This window comes from Eriocheir sinensis, chromosome 60 (genome assembly GCF_024679095.1).
Source record: "Eriocheir sinensis breed Jianghai 21 chromosome 60, ASM2467909v1, whole genome shotgun sequence".
In the NCBI taxonomy this organism is placed as follows: domain Eukaryota; kingdom Metazoa; phylum Arthropoda; class Malacostraca; order Decapoda; family Varunidae; genus Eriocheir; species Eriocheir sinensis.
This window is the reverse complement of record NC_066568.1, coordinates 3,515,218-3,540,279: the sequence shown is the minus strand read 5'-3', so window position 1 is coordinate 3,540,279 and position 25,062 is coordinate 3,515,218. Positions and strand designations below refer to the sequence as shown.

Genomic DNA, 25,062 nt, shown 5'->3' with positions numbered 1-25,062 from the left:
CTAGGAAAACAAACCCTTGCTCGCCAGAAAACAAAGAAAAAAATAGAAATTAGACAAAGGGGAAAAAAATTGAAAAAAATTAGAAAAGAAAAAAAGAGAGAGAAATGAAGAAGCGATCGATATGAGTGTGTGTGACTGAAAGAAAAACAAGCAAACAAGCAGCAAACAATAACAAATGAACCTAGGAAACAAGGAAACAAGCACCGGAAACAAACAAATGTCATAGATAAACAAACTAACAGACAAGTAAACAGAAAAGGAAGCGAGCCACTCTTTGTTGACGTAAATTCAGACCTTGATATTGCCCTCAGAAAACAAGGAAACAAGTCCCATAAACAAACAGACAGACATACACAGGAAAGGATGGAAGCGAGCCACTCTTAGTTGACATAAATTTAGACCTTGTTGATGACGATAATAATAATAATGATAATAATAATAATAATGATGATGAGGACAAACGATATAATGAAACAAACAAACAAATCAATTAGAGAACATCATGGGGAAAGAAAACAAGAAAAAGAAAACAAGGAAAGTAAGAATGAGACAAGAGAAAAGAAGAAAAAAGAAATTAGAAAAAGAAAGGAAGAAAGAAAACAGGAATGAAAAGAAAAAATAATGGAGAGAAAATAGGAATGAGAAAAAAAGAGAAAAAAACATGGAAATTAAAACAGAAAGAAAATTGGTTGAAAAAAAAGAAAGAAAAAAAATGTTGATAAAAGTGGGAATAAGAAAAAAAGAAAAAAACAAAACAAATTAAAACAGAAAGAAAAGTGATTAAAAAAAGAAAAAAATGTAAATAAAAGTGTAAAAAAAAAAAAAAAAAGTGGTTAAAAAAAATCAATAAAAGTGGGAATAAAAAAGAAAAGAAAAAACACAGAAATTAAAACAGAAAGAAAAATATGGTAAAAAAAAAAGAAAAAAAAAGTTCATATAGGTGTGAACGAGAAAGAAAAGAAAAAAAAACAGAAATTAAAACAGAAAGAAAAATATGGTAAAAAAAAAAGAAAAAAAAGTTCATATAGGTGTGAACGAGAAAGAAAAGAAAAAAACACAGAAATTAAAACAAAGAAAGTGGTTAAAAAAAAAAGAAAGACAAAACGTAAACAAGTGTGAATGAGAGAAAAAAAATCACAAAAAATCACAAAAAATTCCTCGGCAGTATAGTGGCAGAAAGCTTAGCGACAAATCCATGTACCACAGTTAGAATCCCGGCGTTGGCAGATGACACCGAGCCCGCCAAACTCTCCACCCTTACATTAATATTAGCCTGCTCGATAAATGGGTATACTTGTGAACACCTGGGACATGTAAGCTATGGTCCCCGGGAATGTCACACTCACCCGGGAATATGGATAGCGATTCCGTACCCACCACAGCTCAAGGATACAGAGATGAGCACTAAGGCGATGTGTAGCAATAGCATATACCCCAGTACCTGTGAATAGCTGGAAAATGTAAGCTATGATCCCCGGGATGTCACACTCGCCCGGGATTTTGGATAGCGATTCCGTACCCACCACAAGTCAAGGATACAGAGATGAGCACTAAGGCCATGTGTAGCTTTAGCATATACCCCAGACTTCACCTTACAGACTTGGGTTAATGTGACAAACGTGCACACTGAGGCAACAACTACAGGATATGCCCCAATGTTACTTGAGTCTTCGGCCAATGATACAGAGATGCGCACTAAGGCCATGTGTAGTTATAGCATATATCCCAGACGTCACCTCACAGACTTGGGTTAATGTGACAAACGTGCGCACTGAGGCAACAACTACAGAATATACCCCAATGTTACTTCAGTTTTGCCCAATGATACAGAGATGAGCACTAAGGCCATGTGTAGCTATAGCATATACCCTAGACATCAACTCCTCTACAGACTTGGGCTAATGTGACAAACGTGAGCACTGAGGCAACAACTACAGGATATACCCCAATGTTACTTGAATCTTTGGCCAATGATACAGAGATGAGCACTAAGGCCATGTGTAGTTATAGCATATACCCCAGACTTCACCTTACAGACTTGGGTTAATGTGACAAACGTGCGCATTGAGGCAACAACTACAGGATATACCCCAATGTTACTTCAGTTTCGGCCGATGATACAGAGATGAGCACTAAGGCCATGTGTAGCTATAGCATATACCCCAGACATCAACTCTTCAACAGACTTGGGTTAATGTGACAAACGTGCGCACTGGGGCAACAACTACAGGATATACCCTGATGTTACCTCAGTTTCGGCCGATGATACAGAGATGTGTACTAAGGCCATGTGTAGCTATAGCATATACCCCAGACTTCACCTCACAGACTTGGGTTAATGTGACAAATGTGAGCACTGAAGCAACAACTACAAGATATACCCCGATGTTACCTCAGTTTCGGCCGATGATACAGAAATGCGCACTGAGGCAACAACTACAGCATATACCACAGACTTCACCTCTTCTACAGACTTGGGTTAATGTGACAAATGTACGCACTGAGGCAAGAACTACAAGATATACCCCAATGTTACTTCAGTCTTCAGCCGATGAAACAGAAATGCGCACTGAGGCAACAACTACAGCATATACCACAGACTTCACCTCTTCTACCGACTTGGGTTAATGTGACAAATGTACGCACTGAGGCAAGAACTACAGGATATACCCCAATGTTACTTTAGTCTTCAGCCGATGATACAGAAATGCGCACTCAGGCAATGACCCTTCACCGTCCCCTTCTACCTTGGCAAAAGAAGCATAATCAGGACAAGGATGGCAATGGCGGTAGTGGCGGGGCTGGGCGGGGCGGGGGCGGGGCTGGTGGTGTGGGTGACGGTCGTTTCCAGGAAGTACGGGTTCTCTGTGTTGGGGCAGCCGAGCCAGAACGGGGCAGACAGGGCCGGCGACTTGGGTTTGACCTTCATGCGGAAGTCATCGAACTCCCAGAAAACTTTGCCTTGGAAGAAGTACGTCGTGCCTGGTGGAGAGAGAGAGCGAGCGAGTGAGTGAGCGAGTGAGTGAGTGAGTGAGTGTGAGTGAGAGAGAGTGAGTGAGTGAGTGAGTGAGTGAGTGAGTGAGTGTGAGAGTGAGTGAAAACATGATCCAGGAGGCAGAAAAATAAGCCTGATATTGTTAAACACCTTTACCTCTTATGCTAACTATTTCCAGAGCCCCAAAAAGGAGATTAATTGGGTTCTTATGAGTGGTATCTTAGGTTCATGGTACAGAGGAAGGGTCAAACTACCAGAAGGGTCATAAAACTATCCCTGGAAATGCCCGAAACTCCTACGAAGGCCTTGTCAAATGTGTGATATTTTAGGTTCACGGTACAGAGGAAGGGTCAAAACTACCACCAGGGTCATAAAACTATCCCTGGAAATGCCCGAAACTCCTACGAAGGCCTTGTCAAATGTGTGATATTTTAGGTTCACGGTACAGAGGAAGGGTCAAAACTACCACCAGGGTCATAAAACTATCCCTGGAAATGCCCGAAACTCCTACGAAGGCCTTGTCAAATGTGTGATATTTTAGGTTCACGGTACAGAGGAAGGGTCAAAACTACCACCAGGGTCTTAAAACTATCCCTGGAAATGCCCGAAACTCCTGCGAAGACCTTGTCAAATGTGTGATATTCTAGGTTCATGGTACAGATGAAGGGTCGAACTACCACCAGGGTCATGAAACTACCTCTGGAAAGCCCTGAAACTCCTACCAAGGCCTTGTCAAATGTGTGATATTCTAGGTTCACGGTACAGAGGAAGGGTCAAACTACCAGAAGGGTCATGAAGCTACCTCTGGAAAGCCCTAAAACTCCTACTAAGGCCTTGTCAAATGTGTGATATTCTAGGTTCATGGTACAGAGGAAGGGTCAAACTACAACAAGGGTCATAAAACTATCCCTGGAAATGCCCGAAACTCCTACTAAGACCTTGTCAAATGTGTGATATTTTAGGTTCACGGTACAGAGGAAGGGTCAAACTACCACCAGGGTCATGAAACTACCTCTGGAAAGCCCTGAAACTCCTACCAAGGCCTTGTCAAATGTGTGATATTTTAGGTTCACGGTACAGAGGAAGGGTCAAACTACCACCAGGGTCATGAAACTACCTCTGGAAAGCCCTAAAACTCCTACTAAGACCTTGTCAAATGTGTGATATTTTAGGTTCACGGTACAGAGGAAGGGTCAAACTACCACCAGGGTCATGAAACTACCTCTGGAAAGCCCTAAAACTCCTACGAAAGCCAAATGCGTGTGTGCTCGGGGGATGAAATGTTTAAGAATATGCCCCTCGTGAGTATATAAGGTGGATTTTTGTAAGGGAAAATGTATGTAGGAGTTAAAAGTATGGGCAAACAAGTGTTAAGTGTTAAGTGGGAAAGCTAACAGTCACTGCGGCCTCTCACTTAACACTTAACACTTATTTGCCCACACTTTCGACTCCTACATACATTTTCCTTTCCTTACAAAAATCTGGCATTACAAAGGGAGTGAATAGCATGGTCCGATTCAGTCTTCGGCCAATGATACAGAGATGAGCACTAAGGCCATGTGTAGCTATAGCATACAGATTCGTAGGTAAGCATGCTAACCACTACGTACGTCACCACATCGTCACAACATCTCATCACAACATCATGTATATCCCAGACTTCACCTCTTCTACAGACTTGGGCTAATGTGATAAACGGCATGGTCCGAGGCTTACCGTTATGCTTGAAGGCCGAGTCGATGTTGTAGGGCACGCCTTGCCACATGTCCATGGCCCGCGGGTAGTCCAGCTCCACGTGTTGGATGCTCTCGTCAAACCTGCAACGGGGAGGGAAGGTGAGGCACAGGGGAGGGAAGGTGAGGCACAGGGGAGGGAAGGTGAGGCACAGGGGAGGGAAGGTGAGGCACAGGGGAGGGATTCTGTTTCAAGGGGAGTTACTGTAAGGAAAAATAGTGCATAACTCATTGAATGTAAAGGAAATTGGAACTTTTTTCTTATTTTTTACGTTTTGTTCATTGTTTTCTTATTTTTTTTACTTTTTTTTCATTGTTTTCCTATTTTTTTACTTTTTTTTCATTGTTTTCTTTCCTCTTTTCCTTAATTTCTACTTTTTGTTCATTGTTTTCTTATTTTTTTACTTTTTTTTCATTGTTTTCCTATTTTTTTACTTTTTTTTCATTGTTTTCTTTCCTCTTTTCCTTAATTTCTACTTTTTGTTCATTGTTTTCTTATTTTTTTACTTTTTTTTCATTGTTTTCTTTCCTCTTTTCCTTAATTTCTACTTTTTGTTCATTGTTTTCTTTTTTTTTTTACTTTTTTTCATAATTTTCTTTACTCTTTTCTTTATTTTCTACTTTTTGTTCATTGTTTTCTTATTTTTTTACTCTTTTTTCATTGTTTTCTTTCCTCTTTTCCTTAATTTCTACTTTTTGTTCATTGTTTTCTTATTTTTTACTTTTTTTTCATTGTTTTCTTTCCTCTTTTCCTTAATTTCTACTTTTTGTTCATTGTTTTCTTTTTTTTATACTTTTTTTTTATTGTTTTCTTTCCTCTTTTCCTTAATTTCTACTTTTTGTTCATTGTTTTCTTATTTTTTTACTTTTTTTCATAATTTTCTTTACTCTATTCTTTATTTTCTACTTTTTTTCATTATTTTCTTATTTTCTACTTTTTTCATCATTTTCTTTCCTCTTTTCCTTATTCTCTACATTTTTTCGCCGTTTCCTTTCCTCTTTTTCTTATCTTCTACTTTTTTTTCATCATTTCCCGGCTGCTTTTTTTTCATTATAGTTTTCTTTATTTTTTTGCCCTTGAGATGTTTCCTTCACCATAAAAAAAAAACATAAATAAAATAAGATCTGGGGAGCACATAGGCCAAGCAAGATGACGAAAAAAAAAATAAATAAATAAACAAACAAATAAAAAAATAAACAAACACACACACACACACACACACACACACACACACACACACCTCCAGTACATGGTGTTGGCGAAGAAGTACGTCCGCCCGTTGTACCCCCACACGAAGGCCGCGTCTATCTTCTTGAGGTCCATCGGCAGCCCCAGGTTCTTGAGACGGCCCACCTTCAGCAGCTCCTGGTTACCTCGGCACACATAGAACTTGTCGCCTGGGGGAGGAGGGAGGTGTGAGGGAGGGGCGAGGGAAGGTCAGCTGTAAGGAATATGGATATCGCCTAATCTTTTAACCTGTCCGCTGCGGTTGGCACGGATTTGTCCTTCACTGGTAGCCTGGCAGAGAGACCTGGGAGTGCATGTTACCAGGCTACCAGTGAAGGGATATCCAGCACACCAATACCACATGGGAAACACACTACTATCCACCACAGAGGCAGAGAAAGACCTGGGAGTGTATGTTACCAGGCTACCAGTGAAGGGATATCCAGCACACCAATACCACATGGGAAACACTCCACTATCCACCACAGAGGCAGAGAAAGACCTGGGAGTGTATGTTACCAGGCTACCAGTGAAAGGGTATCCAGCACACCAATACCACATGGGAAACACTCCACCATCCACCACAGAGGCAGAGAAAGACCTGGGAGTGTATGTTACCAGGCTACCAGTGAAGGGATATCCAGCACACCAATACCACATGGGAAACACTCCACTATCCACCACAGAGGCAGAGAAAGACCTGGGAGTGTATGTTACCAGGCTACCAGTGAAGGGATATCCAGCATACCAATACCACATGGGAAACACTCCACTATCCACCACAGAGGCAGAGAAAGACCTGGGAGTGTATGTTACCAGGCTACCAGTGAAGGGATATCCAGCACACCAATACCACATGGGAAACACTCCACTATCCACCACAGAGGCAGAGAAAGACCTGGGAGTGTATGTTACCAGGCTACCAGTGAAGGGATATCCAGCACACCAATACCACATGGGAAACACTCCACTATCCACCACAGAGGCAGAGAAAGACCTGGGAGTGTATGTTACCAGGCTACCAGTGAAGGCCAAATCCGTGCCAATTGCAGCGGACAGGTTAACAGGAACGTCTCTTCGCTCGCACTCACCGATGAAGAACACGATGTTGGCGTCGTGTGGCCTCTCGTACACTGCGTCGATGTGGGTGATGTTGGTTGGTAGCTTGGACCAGAACCGAGAGATCTCTGCTGGGTAGTTCGGTAGAAGGTTCCCTCTCGCGTCTACCCGCCAGAAGTACTGTGAGGAGGAGGAGGAGGAGGAGGAGGAGGAGGAGTGAAGAGTAGAGATGGAGGAATGGAAGGAGACAAATAATATAGCAGAAAGAGAAGGAGGAGGAGGAGAAGGAAAAAAAAGAGGAGGAGGAGGAGGAGGAAGAGTATAATTGATTAGTTGATTGGTCACATCGGCATAAAAAAAACACACAATCAAAGAAAGAAAAAATAATGGAAACAAAAAATACAAATAAAAAATACAAAGAAAATAAATTAACAAGCGAATAATAATCAGAAAAAACAAGAAAGGAAGAAAGGAAGGAAATAGAAAGAGGAAGGAAGGAAGGAAAGGAAAGAAAGGAAGGAAGGAAGTAGAGAGAGGAAGAAAAAGAAAAGGAAGAAAGGAAGGAAGGAAGGAAGGGAGGAAGGAAAGAAGGAAGGAGAGAGAGGAAGAAAAGAAAGAAAGAAAGAAAGAAAGAAAGAAAGAAAGGAAGGAAGGAAAGAAGGAAGGAGAGAGAGGAAGAAAAGAAAGAAAGAAAGAAAGAAAGAAAGAAAGAAAGAAACGAAGGAAAGAAGGAAGGAGAGAGAGGAAGAAAAGAAAGAAAGAAAGAAAGAAAGAAAGGAAGGAAGGAAGGAAGGAGAGGAAGAAAAGAAAGAAAGATAAAAAGAAAGAAAGGAAGGAAGGAAGGAAGGAAAGAAGGAAGGAGAGAGAGGAAGAAAAGAAAGAAAGAAAGATAGAAAGAAAGAAAGAAAGAAAGAAAGGAAGGAAGGAAGGAAAGAAGGAAGGAGAGAGAGGAAGAAAAGAAAGAAAGATAGAAAGAAAGAAAGAAAGAAAGAAAGAAAGGAAGGAAGGAAGGAAGGAGGGAGGGAAGTACACTAATTTATATATACTACAACACACACACACACACACACACACACACACACACACACACACACACACACACACACACCTCCGCCCCCCCCTTACCTTCCCCTTGAAGATGTATATTTCCTGGCGGATGACCGAGATCGCGTCGTAGTCTGTGTTGCACGTGTCCGGCCTGTCCGAGGGCTTCTTGGGGGGCCGATGGGGGGTGGTGGGCACGATGGGTTTGGGCGTGACGGGGCGGGGGGTGGTGGTGGGGGGCTTGGGAGAGGGGTACGGCTCAGGCTCCCAGTTCTCGTCCACCCCTGCGGAGGATAAGGAGGATGAGGAGGAGGAGGAGGAGAATTATTGGCTGGTATCTTCATTTCACGATTCTTCCATACCTTTTTTTTTTTACGGCAAAAGAGACAGTTCAAGGGCTTAAAAAGATAAATAAATCAATAATGTAAATAAAAAAAAAGCTTATCACTGCTCCTATGGAAAAGAGTTCAGAGAAGTGGCCGAAAGACAGTTCAAGGGCTTAAAAAAATAAATAAATCAATAATGTAAATAAAAAAAAAGCTTATCACTGCTCCTATGGAAAAGAGTTCAGAGGAGTGGCCGAAAGACAGTTCAAGGGCTTAAAAAAATAAATAAATCAATAATGTAAATAAAAAAAAAGCTTATCACTGCTCCTATGGAAAAGAGTTCAGAGAAGTGGCCGAAAGACAGTTCAAGGGCTTAAAAAAATAAATAAATCAATAATGTAAATAAAAAAAAAGCTTATCACTGCTCCTATGGAAAAGAGTTCAGAGAAGTGGCCGAAAGACAGTTCAAGGGCTTAAAAAAATAAATAAATCAATAATGTAAAAAAAAAAAAGCTTATCACTACTCCTATGGAAAAGAGTTCAGAGGAGTGGCCGAAAGACAGTTCAAGGGCTTAAAAAAATAAATAAATCAATAATGTAAATAAAAAAAAAGCTTATCACTGCTCCTATGGAAAAGAGTTCAGAGGAGTGGCCGAAAGAGAGGTCAATTTCAGAGGAGAGGTGACCTGATACCCTCCATTCAACACTCTTCTCTTCCCTCTGTAATGCCAGTATTTAAATAAGGACGGAAAAAGAGAGATATAGGAAGCAAAAGGTAGGTTAAGTATTCTAAGTAGTTATAAGTGGAAGGTTAAGTATTGTAAGTAGCTATAAGTAACGGTTTCCGGCGATACTTGTAGTTATACTTACGATACTTAACCATCCTTTTGCTTCCTACAACTCAATTTTTCTGTCCTTATTTGAATACTGGCTCCACATCCTCCTCCCTACAACACCCAGACTACAACACAACCAACAACTCAATTTTTCTGTCCTTATTTGAATACTGGCTCATTACACCTCCTCCCTACAACACCCAGACTACAACACAACCAACAACTCAATTTTTCCATCCTTATTTGAATACTGGCTCCACCTCCTCCTCCCCACAACATCCAGACTACAACACATAGCCAACAACTCAATTTTTCCGTCCTTATTTGAATACTGGCTCCACATCCTCCTCCCCACAACACCCAGACTACAACACTTAACCTTCCTTTTGCTTCCTACAACTCAATTTTTCCGTCCTTATTTGAATACTGGCATATCACACCTACTCCTCCCAACAGTATCCCAGACACTCACCATAGAGCTCCTGTATCCCCCGTACGTCATCCTCAGGCAGGCGGAAAGTGCTGGGGAATTTGATAAGGTAGGGGCTCATCAACGCACCCTCCACATCCGAATGGTAGAGCCCCAGCGCGTGACCCAACTCATGTGCCGCCGTGATGAACAGACTCACCCGCGCCCAGGCTGAGAGGGGTGACAAGGGGATGAGTGTGGGGTGGCAGAGGAATGTGAGTGGAATGGGAGTTAACCCCTTGACTGTGGATTTGTTACAAGCAGACATCACCAAGCTATAGGAGTGGAGCAAAAAGTGGATGTTACAATTAAATGAAGCTTGGGAGGGGCAATCGAGCATACCAGTACCATATGGGAAGCACTCCATTATCCACCACAGAGGCAGAGAAAGACCTTGGAGTGTATGTTACCAGGCTACCATTGAAGGCAAAATCCGTGCCAATTGCAGCGGACGGGTTAGCACAGCACCCAACATGTCATTAACTCCAGTCACTCACACAGCACAACACTCAACACACAACACCTAACCCAGCTCAACACAACACAGGCAACACTCACTATGGTCTGTGTCCTTGTGTTGCACCCACGGCTCCTCGTCATCAAAGTGCATATCCCCGCCAATGCCTCGGCCAGGGTAGAAGGCGTGGGCGAGGGTGCGGCCGGCGCCATCGAAGGGGTAGCCGTCTCCGTGATACCCGCTGTGGGGACGGGGAGGAAGGTAAGCAAAGGGAAGGTTGAGGGCATACGCTGTCATTGTGTGGTCTTTGTGGTCATCTCCAGAAGATTATAATTACATAGCAATGGGTATAAACTAAATCTATTCAAGTTCAAAAAGGATATTGACACAAACTATATGGATTACCAATAGGAAAGTGGAGAGGTGGAACAAGTTAATCAAATAAATATAAAATTGATGCAGACATGGAGACTAGGAAACATTATGGATGAGGAAAAGGAGGGAGACTGAGAAGGAGACAAGAACTGACTCACAAATAGAAAGGTGGATGAGTGGAAGAACCCAAGCAGATGATGTGTAGCTGATGAACAAATGACTGAAAATTATAAATGGAGGTTACATAAAGGTAAAGTTGGGGGGCATACGTTGTAGCAGCGCGTGGCCTCGGTGCTCATCTCCATAACATTGGCCCTTGAGCCTGTGGTGGGAGGGAGCCCATTACCCCGGGACACAGGGCCAGTGTGACATCCAGGTTACCACAGTTTACCTTCCCCAGGTTTCCCCAGGTACCCATTTATCGACCAGCCCGAGAGGGAGGATGAACAGATGGGTGAGCTGCATGCCAATAGCCCGGGCCGGGATTCGAACCCGGGCCCGCGGAGTAGAAGCCAGGCACGCTGACCACTAGACCACGGAGGCGTAGGTTAGATAGCTATATATAAATGATGAACAGGAGATTAGCAAGAACTGGCAAGCATAGGAAGGTGAATGAACAGATAACCTAAGCAGATGATGTGTAGCTGATGAACAAATGAGTGAAAATTATAAATGTGAATGAGGAACAGATTACCAAGAACAGGTGAACATATAGGAAAGTGAATACACAGAATAAGCTAAGCAGGTAATTACGTAGATGATGCAGATGTGATTAAAGACTTTAGAGATTAGAAAACTTTAATAAGGATACAGTTTCAGATAGGAGACATGACAACTGGAGATTAGCAAGAACTGGTGAATCTATATTAAAGTCAATACACAGAATAAGCTAACCAGATAATGATGTAGATGATGCAGATATGATTGAAGACTTTAGAGATTAGATAACTTTAATAAGGATGAAATTTATGATCGGATACAGGAGAACAGGAGAGTAGCAAGAACTGGCGTACATATAGGAAAGTCAATACACAGAATAAGCTAACCAGATAATTAAGTAGATGATGCAGATGTGATTGAAGACTTTAGAGATTAGATAACTTTAATAAGGATACAGTTTCAGATCGGATACAGGAGAACAGAGGATTAGCAAGAACTGGCATACATATAGGAAAGTCAATACACAGAATAAGCTAAGCGGGTAATTACGTAGATGATGCAGATGTGATTGAAGACTTTAGAGATTAGAAAACTTTAATAAGGATACAGTTTCAGATAGGAGACAGGAGAACAGAGGATTAGCAAGGACTGGTGAACGTATAGGAAAGTCAATACACAGAATAAGCTAAGCGGGTAATTACGTAGATGATGCAGACATGATCGAAGACTTTAGAGACTAGATAACTTTAATAAGGATAAAGTTTCAGATAGGATACATGACAACTGGAGATTAGCAAGAACTGGTGAATCTATATTAAAGTCAATACACAGAATAAGCTAAGCGGTAAGTAAATATGATAGATATGATTAAGAAAGACTTTTTAGGATAGACTTTTAAGGGGATGGGGAATTTACGGATACATGAGAGAAGAGAGTAGCAAGAACTGGCGTACATTTGGGAAAGTCAACACACAGAATAAGCCAACCAGATAATGATGTAGATGATGCAGATATGATTGAAGACTTTAGAGATCAGATTGCTTAAAAAAGGATACAGTTTCAAATGGGTGACAGGCTGGCTGGCACGAACTGGCTCATAAATGGGAAAGTTAGACCAACATAAGAAGCCAAGCCGATAATTACTTAGTTGATGCGAACACATATTTAGAACTTGAAGAAGAGGTTAGATAATGTTATGAATGGGGTAGAAAGTAGATTATATATAAAAAAAACTCATTCTCAGAAGCAATCATGAGTAAGATGAGAGAGAGAGAGAGAGAGAGAGAGAGAGAGAGAGTTGAGAGAAAATTGACGAACACGAGTAAAGAAAACGGGGAAAGAAATACAAAAATAAAATAGTATGACAAGAAAATGAGAACAATATCCAGAGAGAGAGAGAGAGAGAGAGAGAGAGAGAGAGAGAGAGAGGGCGCAGACATGTTCCCTCACGTTTTGAAGTCTATCCTGATGTCCGCCTCGTCGGGGTTGTGTTCCAGCTCCTTGAAGTGGAGGCGGGACACTCGGTCCCACACCTGCCGAGGGGGAGAACCATGAGGACACGAGTACGCAAGTGATGAGGTCACAGGAAGAACGGTAACAAATTGGCTCACAAATAGGTAAGTTAACGACATACATGAATAAACAAATATATAAACACTGGCTTAATGAATATGTGCATGAATAAGACTGAGTCAATCAATCAGTCACACATAAAAGAATAAACCATTGCTAAATGGGGAGGCGGTGGCTGAGTGGTTAGCGTGCCGGCGCAGTGTCCAGGAGGACGTAGGTTCCAGTCCTGCCCGCCACACAGCATGGGTTATTCAGTCACCGCCGAGTGGCCTAACGACTACCCACACGCTGTCCTGAGGACCGCCTGTCAACCCTGACTCTTAGATTCTCTCTCTAAAGAGAGGCTCAAAGATGAGCTCTGGGGGGCAGCATGAAGCAAAAAATGGCGCCACTGAAAACGTGGCCTGCGCCATAACGGGCTGGGGCCGACCATCCGGCCCCTCCAAGAAAGCTTACCGATACCATAGGCCGAAACGTAAAGAAAATAAGTAAAATAAATAAATAAATAAATAAAATATGCATGAGACAAAACATAAATAAATACCTAACAAAAATAAATCAACCAGAAATATTTACATAAATTACTAAAGCACATTGAATAAGTGTGTGTGTATCTATCAATTTTAATCCCTTTGTTCTCTGTCTATATATGTGAGCTGCCTGATTTTATTCCTCTTTTTCTGCTCTTCTTGCCTTTCAATTCCACTTTCTTCATTTCCATTTCAAGCAAACAATCTCTCTCTCTCTCTCTCTCTCTCTCTCTCTCTCTCTCTCTCTCTCACCTCCGTGGCCAACCGGAACTCTCGCTGCACCTCCCATCTGGACAGGTCCTCGGGGTTACCGGTCCGGTCACGTATCTTGGTTGGGTAATTCCGAACCCTGCAAGGAAAGGCGGGATGATAAAAAATTATAATAGCAACAATAACAGTAGTAGTAGTAGTAGTAGTAGTAGTAGTAGTAGTAGTAGTAGTAGTAGTAGTAAGAGGAGGAGGAGGAGTTGCAGTTGTTATTTTTGTTGCAGTAGTAGTAGTAGTAGTAGTAGTAGACTAGTAGTATAAGTAGTAGTAGTAGTAGTAGTAGTAGTAATATTAATAATAATAATAATAATAATAATAATAATAATAATAATAATAATAATAATAATACTTAATAATAACAACAGCCTCCACCAAATATCAACACCAGAGAGTAGTTCATCATGCTCTCCAAAGACAAATCCCTTTACTTTCCACACGACACTAAATACAGGCAACACACAAACCCTTTCCGAAAAAAAAATATCAATGTTTAATGGAGACTGAGCTTTCGTTTGGCCATTTGACTCAGTTTGCTTTTACAGGAGCAGCGCTTAGGGGACTTTTATTCCCCCCACCCCCCTTGTTTCCGCATGAGCTGTTTCCCGTACTGTACACACACACAAAAAAAAAAAGGATATATCGTGAGTCAGATCCGTTTCAAATTATAGTAAAGGGGCGCACATATAGTTCAGAACAACGGTGAGTCTCGCCAGGAAGTCTTACGGCGGCCTTGTCTGGACCACGGTACAGGCTTGGAGAGGCGGAATGATGCCTTGGGTAATAAGGTCGGTATTATAAAACATTTTCGCTTCTCATATCAGCTATTTCTAAAGGTCAAAGAGGGGGTTAGTCGGGTTCCAATGAGTGGTTCTTTAGGTTCACGGTACAGAGGAAGGGTCACACTATATACCACCAGGGTCATAAAACTACTCCTGGAAATGCCCGCAACTCCAACGAAAGTCTTGTCAAATGTGTTCTTGGTCAGCGAAATGTCTGATAATACGACCCTTTAAGTGTCTACGCAGAATCATGGGGAATGACTATGAAACCAGCAACTATTCCGTGAGACTGATTCGAGACCTATTACTTGCATAGTCTGTATAACCCCCAACTCCGGCTATACGGGCACGTGGCACGCTGCCCAAAAGCCGACCTGGTCACAGACTGGAGGAGGCCAAGGGGACGCCCACAGAGTTCGTGGTTTGAGCTTGAGAAGGGGGGCCTGCCTGAAGGGACCCCGGTTTCGCCCCCCCGGCGTATGCTCCCATCAGTGAAACCTAAACTTATTTGAGATGTTTCTGTTCCCATTGATCGATACCTGTCTTTTTTTTTCTCTCTCTCTCTCTCTTTTTTTTTTTTTTACAGCAGAGGAGACAGTGCAAGGGCGTAAAAAAATAAAATAATAATGAAAAAAATAAAATAAAAGCCCGCTACTTACTGCTCCTGAATATAGTGGCCAAAAAGAGAAATCAATTTCGGGATAATCTGTCTATTATGTCTGTATGTGTGTATCTATCTATCTGTCTATCTATCTATCTCAGTCTATCTAGTTTCATATCATGTCTTCATAAATATCTGGCTGTCATCAAGTCTGTCTATCTGTCTCAGGGTCCGGGTTAATGAATACAGTGAACAGAGGGAAAGAAAAATATGTTTGTGTATGCTGAACCGACTCCGTGTGTGTGTGTGTGTGTGTGTGTGTGTGTGTGTGTGTGTGTGTGTGTGAGAGAGATGGTACCTTGTTTGGACAATAAAGTGTGTGTGTGTGGTCTCTCTCTCTCTCTCTCTCTCTCTCTCTCTCTCTCTCTCTCTCTCTCTGGGCAATCGTTCTAGCTATTTCCTGCATAAATTTTAAACCGAATAGGTCTCTCTCTCTCTCTCTCTCTCTCTCTCTCTCTCTCTCTCTCTGGGCAATAGTTCTAGCTATTTCCTGCATCAATTTTAAACCCAATCTCTCTCTCTCTCTCTCTCTCTCTCTCTCTCTCTCTCTCTCTCTCTCTCTCTCTCTCTCTCTCTCTCTTTGTAATTATTCAAGTTTATTTACTCCGTCTATCATAAACCGCATTAGTCAGCCTCTCTCTCTCTCTCTCTCTCTCTCTCTCTCTCTCTCTCTCTCTCTCTCACACACACACACACACACACACACAAACAAGGGGATGCCTGTATCTTTTCCTTCGTCATAATATTAGTCGAGGAGAGGCACCCTAGCAGGCAGTGACGTCATCGCAATGCCTCGCTCTGATTGGCCGGCGCGGGCGGGGTTTGTTTATGCAGGCGTGGTTCGGAGCGTGTGCGTTTGTTTACCTTTGGCCGTGCGCGTTTCTTACGGGGTTACAAATATGTGTGTGGCGAGATGGTGGCGGTGGTGGTGGTGGTGGGGGTCGTTGAAGATGCAGTAGTAGTAATAGTAGTAATAGTAGTAGTGATAATACTAATAAAGAGAGGAACAGGGTATTTTTTTTAGTTTTATTGTCTGTAGTGATAATACTAATACTAATAAAGAGAGGAACAGGGTATTTTTTTTAGTTTTATTGTCTGTAGTGATAGTAACAGTAGTAATGATGATAACACTAAAACTAATAAAAGAACAGGGTATTTTTCTTATAGTTTTATTGTAGTAGTAAAAATAACACTGATAATAATGAATAATAGTGAAGAGTAAGGAGATTAAAACACAATACATCATCTTTCCAGTTTTAATCCTTTTCCTATAAACACAGTAAAACAAATCGTGTATAATTTCTTTCTTAAACCTTCTACTTACCAAGCTTTTCCTCTAATCATGCCTGTATTTATAGATCTGCGAACCTCTTTAATTTAAACTCCACGAAATAAAGCAATCATCTATATATCCGTCCGTCTGTCTTTAAGTGTTTCAAATTATTCTAAATCTCTAACACAGACCGGCTATCTATTGATCTATTTATTAGTGTTTATATGCTTTAACTTATTCCAATCCCTTAACAGCATCTATTCCTCTATATCCTATGTACAAAACAAATCGTGTATCATTTCTCTCTTAAACCTTCTACTTACCAAGCTTTTCCTCTAACCATTCCCGCATCTATAGATCTGCGAACCTCTTTAATTAAAACTCCACGAAATAAACCAATCCCTTAACAGCATCTATTCCTCTATATCCTATAAACAAAACAAATCGTGTATCATTTCTCTCTTAAACCTTCTACTTACCAAGCTTTTCCTCTAACCATTCCCGTATCCATAGATCTGCGAACCTCTTTAATTAAAACTCCACGAAATAAAGCAATCATCTATATATCCGTCCGTCTGTCTGTAAGTGTTTCAAATTATTCCAAATCTCTAACACAGACCGGCTATCTATTGATCTATTTATTAGTGTTTATATCCTTTAACTTATTCCAATCCCTTAACCCTATCTGATCCGACGTTTTCAATTTTTCGCGCTCGTAACACCAAGCATCGTACTCATTTATCTGAACAACGATAACGCTCATGAACACTAAGTACTGGTACCGAATCAATAGTGTAAAACAACAATGAATAATGAGTGGAAAGAAACTAGTGGAAAGTAAAAAAAAAAGGTGTATCCAATAGTGTAAAACAATAATGAATAATGAGTGAAAAGAAACTAGTGGAAAAAAAAAAAGGTGTATCGTTTTGATCGAAGTGCTTGAGGGGGGTCCAGATCTGTCCTCCCTCGGATCGGATAGGGTTAACAGCTGCCTACTCCTCTGTGTCCGTCTTCCTAGGTTATCTAACTTATTATAATCCTCCAACGTAGACAATTAAGCTTTCCATTCATTCATTTATCCGTCTTTCTATGTTTTAACTTATTCTAACCCCCATAACATAGACAATTAAGCTATCTACTCATCTGTTTATCCGTCTTTATATATGTTTTTGTCAAAAATTTATTTGGCAGGGAATAATAAAAATAAAACCACAAAAAAAGGGGGGGAGTAATTATAAGAAAAATGCTACTCCTACTTACGAGGAGAGGACTAGATTACTCAGCTAACAAATAAAAAATAAGTTAACCAGCAAACTAACTTAAATAAAACGATGCTTCAAAGAGCTGCTTCGAATAGCGCTTCAGAGTGCGAGGGAAGGCAGCGAGAGAGGAAGCGAGCCTGTCAGAGGCAGCAGCTTATAGCTATCGAAAGAAGACGGGTCGGCGCTGGTTGTGCTCCACCGTCGGGCTCGATATTTACTTAGACACGGCAAGCAGTCGACGCCCTGGATTTCTACTACTTACTGCCGGGATACGTCAAACTACAATACTGCTCCCGCATCACCAGCCTTACCAGATACGGCGAGCAGACACGACGCCCGGACTACTATACTACTAACAACTAGGATTCGTCGATCAACAATACTGCTGCCTGTCATTAACACCCTGATGGTTACAGCTAAGTACCTTTCTAGCATTAATCCTAATTTGGCCAAATAGGTGAGGTGTTAGGAGGGGAAAGAAATACGCACGACTCAAGAGAATCGAAGACGTTGCGTATGAAGCAGTACTGTACGTGTGGTGCGTCATAACGTCCACGCGACAGAAGGGCAGTAACGTGTTCGGCACCACGAATAAGCGGTGTCGTTACGGAGCATGAAAACAACAAACCTCCGGTAAATTATATTAATAGTTCAGAATCACCTGAGCTTGTCATGCTACATAAATTAACTTTCACAACAATTCACTAAATCATTAAGTTTCGCCCTTTTCAGTGGTTTGTTTAGGGGACAAGGACAACATTCAAATAACTGGAATCCATCTCCCTTTTATGTGAGTAGAAACCTGAACACCTTTTTATAAACCCAGCATTTAACTGTGAGCCGCACCTACGAAGGTGAGGGGATTTCAAAGGGTTTACCCCAATAAGTGGCTACATATTTTCCACAGTTTTAACTTATTCCAATTCCTTAATATACATAAGCTATTAATCTATTTATCCGTCTTTATATGCCTTAACTTATTCTAATTCCCTTACATAGAAATTTAAGGTCTCTATTCATTCATTTATCCATCTTTGTTTTAACTTACTATAATTTCTTAACATAAACTAGCTATCTATTTATCAGTCTTTCCTATATGCCTTAACTTATTCTAATTTCCTAACATGCAGAGTATCCATCTCATGTGGGGGCCGGCTTCACACATTCCTTTTTGATAGTCTAAAGCTATTCATCTGTAAGCCCAATTCTGAATGTTGAATTTGATTGTTATATTTTTTACTCTTGGGGATTTTAGAACATAGGGAGTCTGCAGAACGCCTATGATTTATCTATTTTTTTATTGCCCTTGAGCTGCCTTTTATTGACTAAATAAATACAAAACTATCTATTCACAACCCCATGCAATAGGCCTATGATGTCTGTTTATTCTATTGCCCTTCAGCTGCCTTTTATTGACGAAAGAAACAAATACAAAACTATCTACTCACAACCCCATGCAATAGGCCTATGATGTCTGTTTATTTTATTGCCCTTCAGCTGCCTTTTATTGACGAAATAAATACAAAACTATCTACTCACAACCCCATGCAATAGGCCTATGATGTCTGTTTATTTTATTGCCCTTCAGCTGAGTTTTATTGACGAAACAAATACAAAACTATCTATTCACAACCCCATGCAATAGGCCTATGATTTCTGTTTATTTTATTGCCCTTCAGCTGCGTTTTATTGACGAAAGAAACTAAAGCAAAACTATCTATTCACAACTCCATCCATCTGTCTATAAGAGTATTGAGTAGTTTATCCAATCCCTTAACACCCCTATTATCCATTCATCTGTTTATCCGTGTGTTGAGAGACCCAACACTCTTTACTTTTATCCTCCAAAGCATTTATCTATAGACTACCTTATCTAATCCCTTAACACATACCTATTAATCATTCCTCTGTTTATCCGTGTTTACAGACCCACCATCCTTTACTTTTAACTATCAACTACCTTATCTAATCCCTTAACACATCTATTATCCATTCCTCTGTTTATCCGTATTTACAGACCCACCAACCTTTACTTTTAACTATCGACTACCTTATCTAATCCCTTAACACATATCTATTATCCATTCCTCTGTTTATCCGTATTTACAGACCCACCAACCTTTACTTTTATCCTCCAAAACAAAGCATTTATCTATTTACTAATCTCCAATGGGTAATTATCTATGCATCAGTTAAGGTATGGATCACAAAGCATTTATCTAAGAGTATTTACTAATCTCCAATGGGTAATTAAATATATACTAATTATCTATGCATCAGTCAAGCCCCGTAAAGGTATGGATCACAAAGCATTTATCTAAGAGTATTTACTAATCTCCAATGGGTAATTAAATATACCAATTATCTATGCATCTGTTAAGGTACGGACCCCTAAACATCTTTTTTAACTATCTTAGAAAAAAGATTCATCTGTACAAGTTTCTTTTTCTGTCTATTTCGAGAAAGAAAGCAAATCCACGTCTTTATTATCAAACTCATTCGAATCCCAAGTGGAGTGAGAGAAGAGGAGGAGCGGGGCAATAGCGTCTCCGGATCAGTCTGTCAGCCTCGCCGCCAGCAGTTGTGAAGATGACGAGTGAAGCGACGGTGGCGGGGGTGTGGTGGTGACCTTATGGTGGTATTTGGAGAGAGAGAGAGAGAGAAGAGAAGAGAAGAGAGAGAGAGAGAGAGAGGAGGAAGACAGGAATAAATGAGGAAGAAGAGGAAGAATGTGAAAATGAGAAAAAACGAAAGAGAAACGAGAGAGATATAGACAAGAGAGTAGGGAGGAAGGAAAGGGAGGGAAACATGGAAGGAAAATGGAGGGAGAGGCTTAAAAAAAAGAGTAAAACAGGGTAAACGGAAGGAGGCAAATAAATGAAGGAATAGACGAGAAAAAGGGAGGAAGGAGGTATGAAGGAAACAAGGGAAAGAACAGATAAAGGAAGAAAGAAGAGGAAGGAGGGATGGAGGGAAAAAAAGGGAAGAAAAGTGAGAAAAAGCAAGGAAAGGTTAAAGGAAGGGGATGAGATAAGAAGGAAGGAAGGGCAGAAAAGTTGAAAGAGAAAACATGGAGAAATAAACACGAGAATGAATAAAGGAAGAAAGAAGAGGAAGGAAGGATGGAAGGAAAAAAAGGAAAGGGCGAGAAAGAGCAAGGAAAGGTTAAAGGAAGGGGATGAGATAAGAAGGAAGGAATGACAGAAAAGTTGAAATAGAAGACATGGAGAAAGAAACACGAGAATGAATAAAGGAAGAAGAGGAAGGAAGGATGGAGGGAGAAAGGAGAGTGAGAAAGAGCAAGGAAAGGTTAAAGGAAGGGAATGAGATAAGAAGGAAGGAAGAACAGAAAAGTTGAAAGAGAAAACATGGAGAAACACGAAAATAAGAAGAAATATGAAGCAAAACGAAAGAGGGAAATGAGAAACTACATAACATTTCCATATAATCACTTAACACTTCCTTTCTTCATCGTATATGTAGTGAATAAAAACAAGACATGGGTATGGGACGAAGCCTTTATTTAGAGCACCGTACAAAAGGCAGAACATCATCGTATATAAACATAAACAAACCTTGGCGCGAGGAACCAAAACAAATGAAGCACGATAGAACAATAGATAACATAAACCATACTAGACAATATTGAAAGTATAGTTGTAGTAGTACTAGTAGTTGTATTTATAAATGATCTTAAAATGTATTTGTAGATGAGAGGAAAGAATGAATGGGATTGAGATTAAGAAAGAGGATTAGCGAATGGGATTGAGATTAAGAAAGAGGATTAGCATCTCTCTCTCTCTCTCTCTCTCTCTCTCTCTCTCTCTCTCTCTCTCACAGACGGTCAACGTTCTCATACAATCGTCAGGGAAACGTCCTGCTTAGAAAAAAAGAACGAAAAAAAAAAGAAAAAAATAAGAACTTTCCCTGTCTTCACGATCAACTCCTCTCTCTCACACACTTGCTTCCCTCATCACCCCCTCTCTCTCTCTCTCTCTCTCTCTCTCTCCTGCACAAAGCACTGTAGGAAAGTTACTAAAGAAAGACTGTCTGTGTGTGTGTGTGTTTTGACTGGTGGTAGTAATGTGGTGGTGGTGAACAGTCTCTCTCTCTCTCTCTCTCTCTCTCTCTCTCTCTCTAAGGCTTGGCTTGTTATGGCTATAAAGACCTTTGGACACACACACACACACACACACACACACACACACACACACACACACACACACACACACACACACAAAGAAGGAAAGGAAAAAAAATAAGATATTCCTCTTTCTCTTAAAAATGGATTAACAAAAGAAAAAAAAGAATACAACTGATTTTCTTTTCACATAAAACATTAACTTAAGAAAAAAAAAAGACAAAAAGAGCAATATTGGAGGTAAGTGTTGGAGGAGGAGGAGGAAGAGGAAGAGGAGGAGGTCAAAATTCTTGCTGACTGAGGCGGTAGTTCAAGAAGTGGAGGTGTTGATGGAGGAGGAGGAGGAGGAGGGAGCGAACAAGTGGTAACAGTGGAGGTCATGGAGGAGATGGTGGAAGAGGATGAGAAGAAGAGGAGGAGGATGAGAAGACAGAGGGAAAAGGAGGAGAGAAAGAGAGGAGGAGGAAGAGGAGGAGATGATCGAGGAGGAGGTGGAAGAAGAGGAAGAAGAGGAGAAAAAGAGAGGTGGAGGAAGAGGAGGAGGAGATGATCGAGGAGGTGGAGAAAGAAGAGGAGAAAAAGAGGTGGAGGAAGAAGAGGAAGAGGAGGAGGAGATGATCGAGGAGGAGGTGGAGGAAGAGGAGGAGATGATCGAGGAAGAAGAGGAAGAGTAGAAGGAGATGATCGAGAAGGTGGAGGAAGAAGAGGAAGAGGAGGAGGAGATGATCAAGGAGGTGGAGGAAGAGAAGGAAATGATGGAGGAGGAGGAAGAGGAAGAGGAGATGATCGAGGAAGAAGAGGAGGAGGTGGAGGTGGAGGAGGTGGAGGAGGAGGGCAGGCAGGTCACTCACTCAAGGAGGTTGTGATGGAGGGGCAGCACATCACATCCAAGTTGAGTGAGTGACCTGACCTGCCCGCGACGGTGACCTCAGATGACCTCTCTCGACCCTCCGATGACCTCTCCGTTCCTTCTTGAATATCTTGACCTTCTTGATAACCTGTTTCGTATTCTCTTGACCTTAAACTGACCTGTATATGACCTCTTGAATTTCTTGACCTGCTAAATACTCTTGACCTTAGAATGACCCGTAATTGACCTCTTGATAATGACCTGAATCTTCTCTTGACCTTAGATGACCTGGTGATGACCTCTTCGTTGTTTTCTTATTACCTGGGATGACCTGATGGCTTGTTTCTTGACCTTACGTGACCTCAGATTGCAGATGACCTCTTGACCTTAAAACCGATCTTCAAGTGTAATGTTTTCTTCTATTTTCTTTACTTCGCTTTGTTGTCTTCTACTTCTTCTTTTTGTATCAACATTTCATTGTCTTTTTCTTCGTTTTCTTCTTCCTGTTTTATTTATTTATTCATTTTCTTTGTTCTTATTCTAGTTGATAAAAAAGACGGATGAGGAGAAAGGCAAATAATTCCAATAAGAAAATATAAACAAAGAAAGAAAGTTTGAGAAAGGAAAAGAAAACAAAATATACACAAGAAAATAGAAAGAAAAGACTAACGAAAAGAATGAGAGAAAAAGAAAACAAAATAAACAAGAAAATAAATAGAAAAAGAAAGAAAAGACAAACGAAAAGAATGAAAGAAAACAAGAAAAAAACATCCCTTCTTCCCTGTAATCCTCCTCCTTCTCCTTCCTATCTCTTTTCTTTATCTCACAAATTTCTCCTCTTCCTGCATTCTCTTCTTCCTCTTCCCTCTTCCCTCTCCCTCCTTCCTTCCCTGCTTTCTCCTCTTCCTCCTCCTCCTCTTCTTCCTTCCTATCTCCTCTTTTCTTTAATCTCTCAAATTTCTCCTCTTCCTGCATTCTCTTCTCATTTCTCTTCTTCCTCTTCCCTCCCCCTCCCCCTCCTTCCTTCCTTCCCTGCTTTCTCCTCCTCCTTTAGTTCTCCTCTTTCTCTCCTCTCCCTCCCTCTTTCCTCCCCTTCCTCACCTATTTTTTTTTCTCCTTTTCCTTTCTTTTCCCTTTTCTCATCCCCTCTCCCCTCTTCTATTCTCTTCCCTCCCTCCCTCCTCTTTATTACTGCTTCCTCCTCTCCCCTTCTTCATTCATTCCTTCTCCCCTCTTCTCTTCTCCTCTCCCTTTCCTTCACTACTCCCCTCTCCTCTCCCTTCCTCTCCCTCATTTTCTCTTTTCTTTCACTCACCTCTCCTCTTCTCCCCTCTTCTTACTCCTCCTCCCCTCTCCTCTCTCCCCTCCTCTCCCTTACTCATCTCCCCTCCCCTCTCCTCCCTTCCCCCCCTTTTCTGGTACAATCTGAAGTCAGAATTTGCGTATCTCAGCAACTTACTGACTCAGCGAAGCCCTTATCTGTCAGGAGGAGGAGGAGGAGGAGGAGGAGGAAGAGAAGGAGGAGGTGATGAAAAAGATGATGATGGTGATGAAAGACAGGGCGAAAATGAAGATGAGGATGTCGATGAAGAAGAAAAGAAGAAAAATGATGAAGAAAAAGAAGAAAATGATGTTCATGAAGAAAAAGAAGAGGAAAAGAAGACGAGGAGGAAGAAAAAGATAGTGATGATGATGAAGAAAAACGAGAAGAAAAAGAAGAAAAAGAAGACGAGAGGAAGAAAAAGATAATGAAGATGGTGACGAAGAAAACAAGAAGAAAAAGAAGACGAGAGGAAGAAAAAAGACGAGGAGGAGGAGAAAGAAAATGAAGATGAAGAAAACAAGAAGAAAATGAAGACAAGGAGAAAAAAACAAGATGAAAGAGAAGACGAGGAGGAGAAAAAGAAGAAAAAGAAGAAAAGAAGTGACGAAGTAGAAACAGATAATGATTATGGAAGGATACAGTAGATGGAGAGAAAGAAAAAGTAGAACAGGAAGCAGAAAAAAACAGCAGGAATAATAACAATAACAATAATAATAATAATACCAACATTATCTCTCCCACTTATCACCCCTTGAAATAGGATCCATTCTCCCTTATCTTAACCCGGGGACAAGAGTATGCTAACACACACACACACACACACACACACACACACACACACACACACACAGGCGTACAGAAGGCTACTGTTTGCGTAAGATAGCCGTTTCCTTCCCCTCCCTCACCTCCAACAAGACTCCCCTTCATCTTGATCTCCCCTCTTTTTTCCCCTTCCTCCTCTCCCCTCTCTCTCTTCTCCTTCCTTCTTTCTCTTCCTCTCAGATGTGAAGGAAAGGATAAGGAGGAGAAGAGGGGAAGGAAGGGGAGAAAGGGAAGGAGGAGAAAGGGAAGGAAGGAAAAGAGAGGAAAGGAAAGGGGATGAAGAGAAAATAAAAAAGGGAGAAGGTGGAAGAAAAACGAAGAGGAGAGAAAATGAGTAGAAGGGAAAGAAGATCCGAAGAGATGAAAGGGAAAGAAAGGGGAAGGGAAGGGAAAAGACCA

General features: G+C 41.1%; 2 protein-coding genes and 1 long non-coding RNA gene across 24 annotated transcripts in view; all 3 read right to left on the bottom strand.

Moving 5' to 3' along the window:
* Window positions 1-7,028, bottom strand: part of LOC126985753 (uncharacterized) — a 123,338-nt gene extending 116,310 nt beyond the window's left edge. For 12 of the 17 annotated variants that reach the window (XM_050841010.1, XM_050841012.1, XM_050841019.1 and 9 more), the window contains exon 1: window positions 6,360-7,028. The gene's annotated coding sequence lies outside the window, so the exon portion shown is untranslated. The remainder of the gene's footprint in view (window positions 1-6,359) is intronic. The other 5 variants (XM_050841005.1, XM_050841006.1, XM_050841007.1 and 2 more) reach the window with 5 other exon arrangements.
* LOC126985752 (matrix metalloproteinase-2-like) overlaps window positions 829-25,062 on the bottom strand; it is a 94,990-nt gene continuing 70,756 nt past the window's right edge. Inside the window, exons 4-13 of one of the 6 annotated variants that reach the window (XR_007739006.1) lie at window positions 13,537-13,633; window positions 12,632-12,714; window positions 10,249-10,388; window positions 9,694-9,861; window positions 8,141-8,343; window positions 7,048-7,195; window positions 5,970-6,126; window positions 4,712-4,812; window positions 2,030-2,982; window positions 829-1,736 (exon numbers count right to left, since the gene is read on the bottom strand). Coding sequence is in view for 1 of the 6 variants with exons in the window: in XM_050841004.1 (XP_050696961.1) it covers window positions 2,744-2,982; window positions 4,712-4,812; window positions 5,970-6,126; window positions 7,048-7,195; window positions 8,141-8,343; window positions 9,694-9,861; window positions 10,249-10,388; window positions 12,632-12,714; window positions 13,537-13,633 (1,336 nt within the window). In the remaining 5 variants the exon portion in view is untranslated. Of the gene's footprint in view, window positions 2,983-4,711; window positions 4,813-5,096; window positions 6,127-7,047; window positions 7,196-8,140; window positions 8,344-9,693; window positions 9,862-10,248; window positions 10,389-12,631; window positions 12,715-13,536; window positions 13,634-25,062 lie in introns of those variants that run through there. The other 5 variants (XR_007739005.1, XR_007739007.1, XM_050841004.1 and 2 more) reach the window with 5 other exon arrangements.
* LOC126985780 (uncharacterized) lies at window positions 16,653-20,183 on the bottom strand. The gene is made up of 2 exons (XR_007739025.1): window positions 19,554-20,183; window positions 16,653-19,463 (listed from the first exon to the last, which is right to left on the bottom strand). It is a non-coding gene; the product is annotated as an uncharacterized LOC126985780 (long non-coding RNA).